Source organism: Chelonoidis abingdonii, chromosome 4 (genome assembly GCF_003597395.2).
Source record: "Chelonoidis abingdonii isolate Lonesome George chromosome 4, CheloAbing_2.0, whole genome shotgun sequence".
Taxonomy (NCBI): Eukaryota; Metazoa; Chordata; order Testudines; family Testudinidae; genus Chelonoidis; species Chelonoidis abingdonii.
In genome coordinates, this window is record NC_133772.1 from 53,901,457 (window position 1) to 53,916,931 (window position 15,475).

At 40.5% G+C, this 15,475-nt stretch overlaps 1 protein-coding gene across 1 annotated transcript in view; it reads right to left on the reverse strand.

The window, feature by feature from the left end:
- Nucleotides 1–1,891: 1,891 nt before the first annotated feature.
- The window catches only part of GALNT18 (polypeptide N-acetylgalactosaminyltransferase 18), a 509,102-nt gene continuing 495,518 nt past the window's right edge, over nucleotides 1,892–15,475 (reverse strand). The window contains exon 11 of the mRNA XM_075065179.1: nucleotides 1,892–2,341. Within this exon, the coding sequence (XP_074921280.1) occupies nucleotides 2,306–2,341 (36 nt within the window). The 3' untranslated portion in view covers nucleotides 1,892–2,305. The remainder of the gene's footprint in view (nucleotides 2,342–15,475) is intronic.

The window sequence follows — 15,475 nt, forward strand, 5'->3', positions numbered from 1 at the left end:
GCTTACACAAAACTGCTCTAGCCGCACAGCATCAAATTCAATTATTAGACTAAATAACAGTTTTGTACCTTGTGCCAGACTGCCCTGATGCGTCCTATCCTAATGACATCAGAAACTGGATTGGTAAAACAATAGAGAAAACGATAAAAATTATGCACAGACTTACAATAAGTGAGGGCAGATAAAGTATTGCCCTACACTGACCATATATATGAGATAGTAACGCTTCATCTATTTTGGAAAAGGTTGCCCAATTTTGATGGGTACTGTTCAGTCTTTGTTTTAAAAGCAAGTTTAAATTCTGATCTCAGAAACCTTTGTTCAAAATCCATAGTTCAATGTCTTCATAAGTACAGTATTGAGTAACAGTTCCTCGTACTAGATTTAGACTGGAAACCAGCTCAAGCCACAAAATGTGGTCTAGATCCAGCTCAGATCACCCTCAAACACTGGATAAATCCCAGATACGAAGTCTGCAGCTTGAACTCATCTCTAATCTCTGGTGTGAGGAACAGCCGCCCACGCAGCAGTTAAGATTTGCCATTGCTTAGATATACATTTTCTTATAAATCAATGAATTTGCCAAGTCCTGCAAACCAAAATCAATGCATCACTTTATACATTGCCCCTAATGACTGCACATTTTTCCTGCTGGGTAATGTTAGACAGCTGCAACTGTTCACTTGTCTCAGGAAAGTATCCATCTTTATTGTGTACGTAAAGTATCTTCCATTTCCTTTCTCTGGATCAGCAGCCTGTGCATTGTACAAATTGCTGTGAACGCTCCCCTCACAGCCAGGCAATTCTCATTTCTGTAGCTAATTTTCCCAAGGAGCTGGGATGCAGCCATTGATAAATGGGATAGAGAAGGCCAACTAGCCTCTCTTTTTTCACTCTGCCCACCCCTCCCAGTTCAAGGACAAGAGGACACTCAATCCAGTTAAAAGCTTGCAAAGGATAAAAAGAAATACTTGTGGAAACAACTTGTAATTAACCTGTGGCACTCACTGGCACAAGACTTTATTGAGGCAAATTGTTTAATAACATTTAGAAAAGAATTTGACACATGATAAGAATAGAATCTGCAAAGACATTAAGATAAAAATTACAGCACTGTCACTCTTATTGAGTTGGATCAGGAAGAAATTCATCCCACTCCCACAGGATAGTATTGCACAATTGTTCAGGTGCCTTATGAAGGGGTTTTGCCTTTCTCTGAAGCATCTGGTATAATCTGCTATTGGAGACAAAATATTGGTGTATGTGACCTACTGACTTGTTTCAGTGTGGTGGCTTTTATGTTATAAATATGACCTTATCACTTCCCATCTCACAGTTGCAACAATTCTAGACTTCAGGAAGCTCAGCCACCTTCTTCTCCAATCATCACAAGAGAAGTTGCAGATTAACAGCTGAATAAGAATCTCCTGGGAAAATGGAGGCATACACCCAAATATTTTCAGAACTGTAGGTCTGAAAGGGCTTGCTCAACCAGCTTTGTCTCTCTGACTAACACCATAATGCTCCTGTAACTTTTATAGTGAATTAGGAGGGCCAGCTATTCCGGCAAGACTTAATGCTTTACAGCTAGCAAACTAACTAATACCTATTCTAAGCAAATATTTATAGTTTATAAACCAAGTAGATTGTCTAGCAGAAAAATAGCAGTGATTCTTTCTGTCATAGTACTGGAGTCACCAGCACTGTAGTCAAATGTAGGTCAGAAGTAACTTTTCTGATTTATTACTCTCTAAGTAATTGCTTTCTATATCAAAATGCCTGTAGGCTACAGTCAAAATATTGTCTTAAATAAACATAGGTATTTCATGTCAGGTCTTGCAAAGCTTTCATTAGAGACTGTGCATTTTGGGGCTAACAGCAGCTCAAAGGGTTGAGAGGGCAGCCTAGAAGGTAGCATTATGATCCACTGTGATAAGTGGGAGGATCGACATTCAGAGATCAGAATTTCAGTCTATCACTGTGAGCTGGCTCACATAGGTTTGAAGCCCATAGCAGTGGCAGGCAAAATTCCTGGGAAGGGACGGCTTTGCAATAGCTGACCAGTTGCGGAATTTATTGAACTCTGAAGAGGACTCAATCCAGGCATGACTGAAGGAGAGTCATAATAATGTAGTTTATCATGGTCATCACATTTTGCCTTTGCATGCAATTAACTTCATCTGTGCTAAGACTGTTCTGTAGTGCTTCAGGGTAGAGGAAATCAAACCAAACAAAATAATTTACAGTGATTATCAATAGTCTTCTCCCAGTTCCTGGTTCTGAAGCCCTTTTAGGATTATAAGCACTACACTTTGATTGAAGATTCTGACAGAACTGTCATCTGTAAGAGGGAAATGCACACGTTTTAAATTCTGACAGTATCGCAAAGCTGCCAACTCCAGTAATGTAGGGGGTTACATATTGTCAATATTGTAACATTGCTGGACAGCCCTTATACTCAAAGGCAATGAAGTTGGTGTCTTTGATGCTTTAGACCCTTTGTAATTACATAACTTGCTAGCTTTTCTCCTTTATCATTTATACATTTTTAAAGGGGAGGGAGAGAAATCTTCCTTCTAAAATGAGTGGAAATTAAGAGCCTGTCCCTGCTCACTGTTGACCTGTGTTGACTCCTCCAATGGGTGCATTCTGGTGGGGAGCAAAGTACACTTAGATGCTTCCTGTCCTAATACCTGGCCAAGGCCTGGCACATTTTGTGTTTATCATAGGTCTTGTAACCTAGTTGGGTATGTTACAGATTACCCCTCTGTGCTGATCCACAGAGGATATGAGTTGTTGCAGTCCTGAGCTTTAGCACAAAGTGTAGCAGCTCATACCTTTAGGTCTGTAACTCCCTAGTTCCATCCCTGGAGGGTCAGCTATGGGGTGGCTATCACATAATCACTGACAAACAATTAGGGTAGAAATGACTTCCCTCACAAATTCCCTAGGAGGCTAACAGGATATTTCAATTCCCAAGGCATCTGCCTGACACTCAGAACTTTGGTCTGTGTTATGCATGAGGTCACTGTATACATGAGCCTAGTCCCTTTTGGCCTTAAAACTTCTATAAGGCCGTGCCATTTCCTTAATACATTTGATGTATTTGGACCAAAGCTCAAGACTCTAGGTGCCCTAACTCAGTGGTTCTCAAACAGGAGTGTATCTACCTCTGAGGGTACACAGAGGTCTTCTCGGGGGCACATCAACTCAGCTAGATATTTGCCCAGTCTCTACACCAGGCTACATAAAAAGCACTAGTGAAGTCAGTACAAACTAAAATTTCATACAGACAATGACTTGTTTATACTGCTCTGTATACTATACACTGAAATGTAAGTACAATATTTATATTCCAATTAATTTTTTTTATAATTATAGGGTAAATGAGAAAGTAAGCAATGTTTCAGTAATAGTGTGCTGTGACAATTTTTGTATTTTTATGCGCGATTTTGTAAGCAAGTAGTTTTTAAGGGAGGTGAAATTTGGGAGTATGCAAGACAAATCAGACTCCTGTAAAGGGTACAGTAGTCTGGAATGGTTGAGAGTCACTGCCCTAACATATCATTAACAATACAAATTGCCATATGTGGGGTCGGGATGGAATTTTCCCTCAGGTCAGATTGGCAGTGACCTTGTGGCTTCCTCCACAATATGGGTGCAGGTCACTCAGTAGGATCATCTGAGTATATCCCTACCACTGCACAGGCCTTCAGCACCTCAGTCCCTCCTATTCTTTGTTTGTGGCACACAATAGTTTAGTCTCCTGTGGGCTGTAATGCTTTGGTGGCCTCATTTCACTTACTGGGTTCCGCATATGGGTACTGTTTGGTGCTGGTGGCCTGTGATATACAGGACATCAGGCTAGAAGATCTGGTGGTCCCGTCTGCCCTTAAACTCATTTCAGTAACCTTAAAATAATCAAACAAATAGGACTCCAGCCAACTAGCCACCTACAAAGACTTTGCACCCCATCGTCATCCAGGAAGCACACATAAGTATGCAGCTTAACTTGTCTGCTTGGTGTGTATGGAAAATTGCCTGGCAAGTTAAGTGAGGTGGTTTGTGATAGCCATAGTCTGCCCAAATAGACGAAATGCCCTATCCCAAGTAAATGTGAAGCTTCCTTTGAATTCAAACTATCTTGTGTACAGTTGTGGGGTTTCAGGATTTTGTTTGGTTGGTTGGTTGGTTTGGGGGAGGGGTTGTTTTTAAACAAAGGTCTGACAGGCGAATCTGTATCTGAAATTTAGTTAGAAAAACAATCCTTTGCGTACTACCCAATGGGTTAGTCTTCACATTTGTTATGCTGCAAATCTGGCAAGGGAGGATGAAAGATGAGGAGGAAAAAAGTAACTGCCATAATGGATCAAAGTGCATCGATTCAGAAAGCAAGCAAACAGGAGATTTCTGAAATGATGAGCATATAGCTGGAACCCTTGGGAAGTCCTAGCTGCCATGAATATCCTTTAACATATCGGATGATAATTCCAGATTGCAACGAGCCAGTCTCATAAGAAGGAAGAGATGAAATAATCATGCTAAAAGTTAGCTGAAATTAATTATGTATCTTAAAAGATAGGGATTTTTTTTTCTTTTTTCAAACAGTTGCACAAACATACCAGTTATGGTCATAATCCAACCCTCTGTGGGACCCTTAGTTCCTGCTTTTCCCACTTGCCGAATAACAAGGCAGTGATTCAATACAAGATCTTCAGAACCCATAAGGGTTTTTTTCCCTCTTGGGGCTGGTGTAGAGAAAATCTTCCAAATCTTTACAGTTATCAAGCAGCTGCCAATGTTTGGGGACCTTATGCACCAGTGCTGCTGTGTACTGGAAACAGAAATTGATTTTCCTTCTTTTAAAGTACATATCTAGTCCTCATCTCTTACTTCATCCTCTGAGAGTGAGCAGACGCAACAGAGTAAGGCAAGGGTAGCAAATGCAGGCAGCAGACGTGGTGGTGGTGGTGGCGGTGTACTGTATTTGAATGAGCTACGGCCACACCTGTCTTTGTTCTTTATATATTAGAGGCCTTTTCTTTAAAGGTGCTAAAATCACCCTTATGTAGTCTGTGGTACGCATTACATTGCATAGTTACCTTATTGAAAACATGGAATTTTCTCTTCCTACTCTGAAACAGTATAGCAGAGCAGAACAGCCCTGTATTTGCTCAAAACAGAAGAAGGGAGGAATTTGAAGTTATGAAACTGATGTCTTTTATTCACACTATACCTTTTAAATTTTTAGCTCCCTCCCTGTGTGCAGTGCACAGCAGCAGTTTATTCTCAGGCTTGCTTCTAATCTGATTTGCATTCTCTCTCACTCACACACACACACTACTCCTGTACTCATGGAGATTTTACCTCTTTCACGTTCTCTGTGTTTCACAATTCCATCCGTGTTACCAGGATGCTTACCTTTCTATGTGCACAAAGAGCAACAGAGCCTTTCAGTATAAATGATGAAGCAAAACACAAGAGCATGAGTAAAGACTCCATTGGAAAGCACTCTGTGTGTATCACTGTTATAGCAAAAAGCCAGAGAACAAAATGAGAGAGAGCTAGAAACTTAAAGGGGCCAGGTACAAAAAATAAAACCTCACAGTTTTATAGTGAAGATATATGTGCACCCTAGAACTCAGTTTTTATCTTTCATGGGTTGCCCATGAAAAGAAGAGGAGGGTTTCAAATGTTAGCACTTTAAAATATTGTTGCAGCTCCTAAAATGGCTCTGAATTTTTTTTTCAAGATTATGGGTAAATTTTCACAAGCACCGAGTCCCATTTTTAATAGCAATTTAAGTTTCAGAATAGATATAGACCCTCATGCTTCAGAGCAAGCCTGCTCCTTACTTAACAAGATGAGGTAGGACTTTGTCCTGTGGACAGGCTATTCCATCACTGCCAGCTGTGGGTGTCTTTCACCTTTCCCTGAAGCAACTGCAAGTATCCATTATCAGAGACAGGATGGTCTTTCACTTGGGGCATTTCACTTTGGGTGTCAGTCTCTTGGTGCCCAAATTTTCAAAGTCAGTTTTGAAAATTTTACCCTGTATCAAGGAAGAGTTATTGTACCAGATGCTTTGTGACATGCACTATTGGCCAGTTCCAAAACTGAAAAAGACTAGGCAAATGGTACAAATTCCGAACCTATTAGCAGTCCATAGATTTTTAACTGGTGTTGGAACAAGTGGCAGGATTTCTCTTGCATTGACCTAAAACAATGTATTTTTCCCTTCAAGGTTACAATGTTCATTTTAGGCTCAAGTAACCCCCTAGACAATTCCAAATGAAGTTCAGAATGTTTTGTTTTCTTGTTTCCTTGAGCCAAAGCATAGGGTGGTTTGTTTGGGTGGAGTTGTATTTTTTTGTTTACATTTCTTTTTATGTCAAGTTACAGATTTATATGAGGCTTCTGCAGTGCATCAGGAGAAATAATAGATCTGCAGTACAACTGAAGATCAAATGTAAATTACACTTGTATTGTGATAGTGGGTTTTTTCTTATGTGAACATTCTGCAGATCCTCTGTTTCAAACACATCCAGATTTAAGAGTCTGAATGATCCAGTGGTGATCCCTTCTGTACATGGAATGGATAGTAAATTCCTAGCATTAATACACCCTTTGAGAGTCTTCCCTTGTGTCATTCCCTACCCAGTTGGATATTTTTTCATCTTGAGCTCTGATCTAGGAAGATGCTGCTACACCAGTGCACAAAGACATCAAAAGAGGAAAACTTGTTTAGCCTGTTAGCAATCAATGCTAAAAGCCAACTAAAACAAAATTCTCTAGTGAAGGTTCCTAAATGTCTGTAGGGAGACCTTACTTAAGGATTAGTGAAGTAGTCTTCACTAATAGATGGGAGTGCTAGCGGAGCCATCTTAGCACAAATAAATAAGATTCTTCCAGTAAGATGCAGGCTCTTTCAATAATATATTCTTCGAGGAATAGTGCATTAACCTCTTAAGAATGAAAAAGCACAATAAAAAATGCAATCATCATCTAAAAGCTTTGTTATAGTTAATATTTTCCATGCTCTGTGACCGTCAGCCAGGAACAGACGCAAGCTTCCTTTCCCCATCTTCCTGAGTCTGTTTTAGGACAGATCGTGCAGGTAACCATACTCAATCAAAGGGCTCACTTAGAAGTGGGCAGAATTGCAGAGTGGGGGAAGAGCACCAGGGAGATGTTCCAACTCTCTCTCTCCAGCGGCTGGGCTTCCTTGCATTTTAAAGCTGCCCTTTCCCAGTGGAACCCAGGTAGAGTGGCGTTGTGACCACCACTAGACCTCAGCAAGGGGTGAATAATCCCTGAAGAATATCTGTCCAAATTACACTTCAGCCTGCTTGAATTGATGGAAGTAAATCAGGTCCCTTGCTTGTAAATTACAATCCTTCGGTGGAAGGTGGTATATAAGCACCAATAAGTTACTGATCCCATTTTGCAGAAGTGGAAACAGGCAGAGACAGGATACAGGACATAGTGAGGCAGTGGAAGTGCTTCCTCAACTATGATAAAAGTAGATATGGTCATGTTTGCATCTGAGGAAACATTATCCCAGAGAAGATCTAAAGGAGAAAGGACTAGGCATGGACAAGGACTGGCTAATGTGCTTTGGACTCTTGACAACATTCCTCCAAGAAGCCCCTTGCTGAGAGCTCACCATCTCCCAGAGAATTTCCTGTGCTCCCATATGCCCACTTCACTCTGGTTCTAGTGGACAGTGACCAACAGGCAACTTTGAATTGGTCCTATTTCATTCAATAACCTACTTCCATTATCTTCAATGGAAGCCGGAGCCAAACTCATAGTTTAACATTACTTGAGAAGATCACGAAGTGAATAATGCTACGCAGTGCAAGCAAAAGAGGGGTGCAAGAACCTTTTATGTGGTTTGAAATCTGAAATAGCCTATTTCCTTTAGCAATTCCTTCTGAACTGATCATTGCTTCTACCAAAAAAAAAAAAAAAACAGGGATAGGAGGGTTGTAGTTTACCATACTTTCTCTGGGAATATCAATTCTTAGCTTTCTTTTAGAGACAACAAACTTGTTCAAATTTGATCCAACAGTTAACATTGCCATGTCATGATCCTTCAAACGCTACAAATCAAAACTGGATTGGCTACCTTTTCAGGAAGATTTGCTTTTGCCAAACACAAATTGAGCCTAGTACAGGGGTAACTAAATGTAATGGTCTGTAATATTCAGGAGGTCAGACTAGATAATCCAATTTTTTCTTCTGACCTTAAACTCTATTATTCTATGAATATTCCCTTCATGCTGAGAGTTAGGGTACATCTTCACTACTGGCCGTATTGGCGGGTAGCAATTGATTTCTCGGGGATCGATATATCGCATCTCATCTAGACGAGATATATCGATCCCCTAATGCATTCCTGTCGACTCTGGAACTCCTCTAATGTGATTGGTGGTAGCGGAGTTAACGGGGGAGCTGTGGACGTCGATCCCGCGCTGTGAGGATGGTAGGTAACTCGATCTAAGATACTTCAACTTCAGCTACGCTATTCATGTAGCTGAAGCGGCGTATCTTAGATCGATTTCCCGCCCCCCAGTGTAGACCAGCCCTCAGTTTCCCAGATCAGCATCATTTGCAAAGGAACAGATGTACTTCAACTGCCAGTGCCAAAGTGTCAATTGACAGTGCCTTTTTTTCGGTCATCACTGTTCACCCAAGTCCAGTCATTTTTAATAAAATATTTACAGAACTGTGCAAAAATTGTCCATTGTGTGAAGTTCTGCTATTTGCAGGAAAAGAAACAGTCTGAATTGCAACAAAATTTTGAAATTTCCCTCAATGAATTTTTTGAAAAAATGGAGTTTTGGATCAATTGAAACTTTTTTTAATTTTGATATGTTTATTTGAATTTTTTATAATAAACTTTGCATTTTGGAAATATTAAAATACACCCTTACCACTTTTTTCTCATTATTCTTCTTAATGAAATTTGGTTAAAATCAACATATTCCCACAGGAAGTTTTGGTTTTGACAAAATAGATTTTTTTTTTCAGACAGAAAGCTTTCAACCTGCTCTCTTTATTATTCAAAGGAATAATTTATTGGAAAAGTGAATATTGTAGATTTTATGGATATACCCCCTCACACTTATTCTTCAGACACTCTGCAATAGGTTAACTACTTTGTGGAAAGGCTACAATTTCTGTTTAAGACCTCTTCAAGTTGTTATTTAAAATGCTCACTTTGCAGCTGAAGTTACACAGACTGATCACTGAAAGCAGACAAAAAATTGCTTCTTCCATGCATTCCTTTAAAGCCAAACCCCACTGGCTGTTTTCAGAACATTCTCAGACAAAGAAGGTTTTCTCTCTTCACAGTTAAATATTTAAATGAAAAATGCCTGTGCCACCCGCACTAGCAATCAATCCATTCTACAGTTCTCCTTATTTAATGGATACTAAGGCATAAATAGCTCTTGAATCCAAAGTCATGCACATCTTTCTCTCATATTGGATCAGAGTATTTGATACCTGATCAGACAATGCATTTAAAAAAACACAAAGAAAATGGAGACAATTAAATAAGCTTGAAAAAAATGATTGCGTTAATCCTTGATCAAACTCACATTGAAATCAATGGAAAGATTGCCATTGGCTTCAATAAGAGTTTAATCAAATCCTTAAATACCAAAAGAAAAACGGATTCCTGCAATAGCCTCAATGTACTGAATAAGAAAATGGAGAAGAAACTTTTGCAGAAAAGTAATTTTCTCTATTAGGATCTCTGCAGGAAAGGTTAGCAACTACATAAAACTGGTCCTCATTATCAAAGAGTTTCCATATACCTTTGTAAAATCAGGGTTCTATATAGTTTGTACTATCGGTTAGCAAACTACAGATGAAAGATGTTCTATAAAGTCCAAGATTTTAACAAATAGGGAGGAACTCGCTGAGAATTTGAAAGTAGAAGGAAGCTTGGGTGAAAGTGATCATGAAATCATAGAGTTTGCAATTCTAAGGAAAGGTAGAAGGGAGTACAGCAAAATAGAGACCATGGATTTCAGGAAGGCGGATTTTGGTAAGTCAGGAGTGTACGGTTGGTCCCCTGCGTCAGATCCTGAGGGAAACACTGAGGAGAGTGGCAGTTCTTTCAAAGGGCACTAATTACAGGGGCCCACAAAGCAGCGTATTCCGTATGGGTAGGAAAGATATGAAAATGTGGCAGACCACCTTGGCTTACACCGAGATCTTGCATGACTACAAAATAAAAGAGTCCTATAAAATGGAAAGCAGGTCAGATTACAAAGGAATGAATATGGCAATACACAGGTTGCAGGGGCAGATTAGATAGGCAAGGCACAAAATGATGCTCAAACTAGCTATGGGATATAAAGAACAAGAGACTTTTATCCAATTATTAGAGCAAGAGGAAGACCAGCGACAGGGTTAGGCCATCTGCTCAGTGAGAGGGGAAGAACAGAACAGGAACTTGGAATGGCAGAGATGCTTTTATGATTCTTTGTTTCGTCTTCACTGAGAGTCTGAGGGATGTTCTAACCATTCGTGATATGCTTATGGAGGAAAGGGGGTAGGGTTTAGGAGATAACAAACAGGGCAATGTAAATCACTTATGACAGTTAGAATGCCGCAAGTCCAGGGCTGATGATGCTCCTAGATCTCAGGAAGTTAAATAGAGGAAGTATTGAGCCTCTAGCTCTTTATCTTTGGAAAGTCACTCGGGGAGCTGGGAAGATTCCAGAGATGGAAAGGGCCAAATATAGGTGCCCATCTATAAAAGGGAATCAAACAACCCAGGAAACATCAGAGCAGTTGTTTAAACTTCTGTCCAGGGAAGATCATGGAGCAGTAATTAAAATCATCTGCAACACTTGGAAGGTTGGTGAAGGGTGCGTCTGTGGGATTACTTTTATGCCAAGTATTTTGTAAAAGAACAAATCGTGTCAAAACCAGTCTGTAAGCTTTTCTTTGATAGGATAAGGAGGCCTTGGATAAGAGAAGAGCGAGTGAGATGTGGTATATAGCCTACTTTAGTAAGGCATTTTCGATAACGGCTCTCGCACTTGATATTCTTATCGATAAGGCAATCACAATTTAGATGGGGCTACATAAGGTGGGTGCATTAACTGGCTGGATAACGTACTCAGAGGTGGTTTATTATGGTTCGCAATTCCTGCTGGCAAGGTAACACATAGATGGGTTCGCATAGGGACGTGTTTGGACGCGCTTCTGTTCATATCTTCTCAAATTGACTTAGATGTTGTGCATTAGAAAGTACACTTATTAGTTTTGCAGCATAACAACTGGAGGGATTGCAACTGCCTATTGGAGGACAGGGTCAAAATTCAAAATGATCTGGAACAATTGGGAAATGGTCTGAAGTTAAATCCGGATGAAGTTCATAAAGCAAATGTGAAGCTGCTCCACTTGGAAAGAACAATCAGTTTCACCACTACAGCTGGGAAGAGATCTGTCAGCAAAGGTACGGCAGATAGAAATCTACGGGGTTCATATGTGACCGAAAGCTAAATATGAGGTCAGTAGTGTGAACGTTGCAAAAAGCAAACGTGGATTCTGGGATGCCATTAACGGTGTTGTTGTTAACATCAAGATGGAAGTCATTTTCCGCTCTACTCTGCGCTGGGTTAGCCTGAACTGGAGTATTGTTGTCCAGTTGGCAACCACATTTCAAGAAAGATGTGGAGCATTGGAGGGTCAGGAGGCACAGAATGATTAAGGTCTTGGAAACATGACCTCTGAGGAAGGCTGAAGAATTGGGGTTTATTTAGTTTGGAAAAAGGAAGACTGAGAGGGGAACACTGATAGGCAAGTTTTCAGGTATCTTAAAAGGTGGTTGGCTCAGGACGGAGGGAGCAAACCTTGTTCACCTTGGCTTTGATAGCAGACGCATGGCTTCTGCAGCAGGGGCTTAGTTGGACCTTAGGAAAAGTTCCCTAACTGTTGTGGTTAGCTTACACTATGGGATAAATTGCCCTAGGGGGGTTGTGGCTCTCATCTCTGGAGATATGTAAGAGTTAGGTTAGATAAATGTCTATCAGGGATGGTCTAGACAGTATTTGGTCCTGCCATGAGGGCAGGGGACTGGACTTGATGACCTCTCGAGGTCCCTTCCAGTCCTAGAGTCTATGAATCTATGAATAAGAACCATATATCTATAATATGGAGACAAGGGCAGCATGAAGATATTGGTCTTCAGTCCCTTAAAAAAAATCCTAACATTATGAAATATATATTTAACAACCTTAATCTTTTTCTAAAATGACTTTTTTAAAAATAATAAAATCCTAGTAACTTCACAGTAAAAGCATCTTGTGACAAAAAGTGATGTTTGGAATGAATCTCCTTTTATAAGGGCCCTTTTGTATTTGGGGTTTCAGATTTTCCATAGAAAACTGTATAAACATTATTACATTTCTCTAGGCAGAAAGGTATTGTCTGAGAGTCCTGATGATGCAAGGCCAAATCCTGTGCTGGTGAGCAGAACACACGGGAAAAGCTGGGTTTACATTTGTGCTTGGAGCAATTTACCATTTGGTCTGTACCAACTTTGTATTTCTACCTGTAAATGAGCCACTAGTGTTTGTCTAAAACAGAATTTGTTTTGGAATTTGTGTCAAAGGAAGACAACGCACGTACCCTCACAAGCACACCATTTAGAACTTGAATTAACAAAGATTCAGGGAGGAAGGATATTTCTGAGATTGAGACATGGGAGTGGGTGTCTGATCTGACTCTTATATTTCTTGCTTGTGGGAGACTTGATGAGTTACCTTGGGCAATTACTTTCCTAGTCAGTGCCTCATTTCCCCCCACCCCCAATATCTGTAAGACAGATAATTCGCTGCCTTGCAAAGGTATCTTGGTGATCAGTTCACTGTTGCTGGTAAAACACTTTGAGATCTTCTAATAGAAAGGTGCTGCAGAAATACTAGGCTAAATCTTCAACTGGGTTAAATCACCATAGCTCCTTTGATTACAGTGGATCTGTTCTGGTTTTCATCCACTGAGGACTTGGCACTCAAAGTGGTATAGTAAATATGCACAGTATGCTTTTTTTCCAGAATACTGGCAGTACAAGTCTCTTGCCTTAACACACAACTTGTGAAGCAGAAAGCACACCTCTTTTGGACTTAAAAAAACACACACAACCCGATCTTCAGGAGTGCTGAGAACCAACAGCCCCCATCAACTTCAGTTGGAACTATGTAACTTAGCACCTCTAAAGATCAGACCCATCCTAACTATTCATGGGATGCCTCCATTTCCTAAACACCAAGCTGGATGCTCTTCTCTTCCCTCCGCCATGGAGACAACACGTGGAGCATGGAAACACGTGGAAGCACTAGCCAAAGTAAACTGAGAAACATGAAGGGAGGGGTGTAGTGTTTACTCTCCATATTCCCCATCAGCCTCCAAGGGGCAACTACACATTCAGACATTTGTGGGTGTGTGAGGAGGCAGATGTGGAGTCAAGCGCTTCTGAACCAAAAACTCATTGCAACATTCTCCCCTAGTGAGTACCTACATATTTAATTCTGTTCTTTGCTGCTGCACGGAACATCCTACTGCCCAGACTGCTGTTGGTATTCGAGACACCAGCACTGAACAGGGAGGTTCAAGCTGCATGGGAACACAGGTCCTGAGTGGTTTCAAAACCATGGCCCCTGCCCAGTCTGCATCATTTTTACTAATCTTCCCTCCCAAGGGTATAATGTAGCACATTTTCCATGCAGTCATTCCAGCATATTTGTTTACTTTTCTTTTCCACTCCTCTGAAGAAGAGAGCTTTTCCCACATTTTTCTTCCCATTTCTGGAAACTTACGTGACTGTCAGGGGATACAGTGGGGGAGGGAGGGAAATAATCTTGCAAATTCCAGTAATATGATTTAGAATTAATTCTGCCTAGAGTTTTGTAAATATTTTTTTAATGTTATTGTGCCTTCAAGTCCTCCACCAGTACAATATAATTTCAGTCTTCCTCTTGGAATAAACTATAACCATATGTCAAGAAAATATCAACAGAAAGCTGATACCTTCCTGGGCTACAGCATCGTATGCCTGGTGTCCACCTTCATGAGTGATTGTCTGCCTGTTATGTACTTCCATCACTGTAGTCTCTGAGCCGTCATCCCCAAATGCTACCTGTGCGTGTTTGTTGTTAACACCAAAGGTAAATAAAATCCTATCTTTCAAACTTGGCCTGCTTATATCCTAATGATTTTGGGAATGAAGCATGCATGAGATTCATCAACTTTCACTTAAGAACAGCAATAAAGAGTAGAGGATGTGATTTGTTTATTAAAACAGTAAATTGAAGGAGAATAGGCTATTTGTTTTGTGCTATGTCTCAAATGAAAATAATTGGCTCATTAATCACAATATCAGCTTGGTCATTTCAGGACGGTCAACCTCAAGAATGAATCAAAATAGGGCACATAATTTTAAAATATAAACACTGGCACTAGGACTGTGGGTGTCGGAAAGTTTCTATGAAGTACTTAGTTTCTGTGGGTTATGTACCAAAAAGCTTAAGAGGAATTTACTCCATGCCATTTTTTTTAGCTCAATTCCACCTTTTCAAACAGCATAAAAATAACAAAAATTAAAACATTCTCAGCCTCTGCGCTCTGACAGGGTGTATGCTCTTTGGGTCCTGCCCCTTTCTTTAGGTTTCTTTGTCAATATGTTCGCTCCAGCTTTTTGTGGGCCCTATTCTCCCCTCTTAGGACACAAGTTACTTCCAATGAAGTTGTGAGAAATGAGAGTGAGATCTCAGGGCCCTTGTCTTCATCCCTCCCCCCAATGCATCACATCCAGTTTTGCCAACTCGCTTCATATTCTTGAGTCTTACAATGCTGGTAGGTTTCTTAAATGCCCAACTGCTGGAATCATAAGATGGCATGAGAATCTCAGATTTTATATGGAAAAAAGTTAAGTTGTTGGCTATTGTGATTGCAGCAGAATGCTTGAATATGCGGACTGGATGAACCCTAAAGACTATGAAACCAGAATACAAATTTTAAAAAAGCCAACATTTATTGGGTTAAAATAATGAAATTGTTTTATAAATGTAACCCTTCTGCCCCTCTGAGTTGGCAGCAACAAGGGCCGTGTTCAGTATCCAGGGGTTCCGTTTCAACAACACAATGCAAAACCGGCTCGAGCCCCCACCCAGTAACCTGGGACAATTACATACCACCCCCCCACCCCCGAGTGCCTCTAGGAGGCAATACTTCCCCGCTCGCAAGCATGGAGTCTGAGTGTAGCAAAATCCTTTTAAGGAGAGAAACAATGCGGCATCACATTGGAGAAACACCACAAACAGGATTATAACACAAACCATAAGCAAAAAACCCACCTCCAAGTATGTTTGGAAATGTCCTTTTCCCCTTAGGGTCTTAAGTCCAATCACCCCAAAGTCCAACAACCCGAAAGTCTCTGGTCAGTGCCACC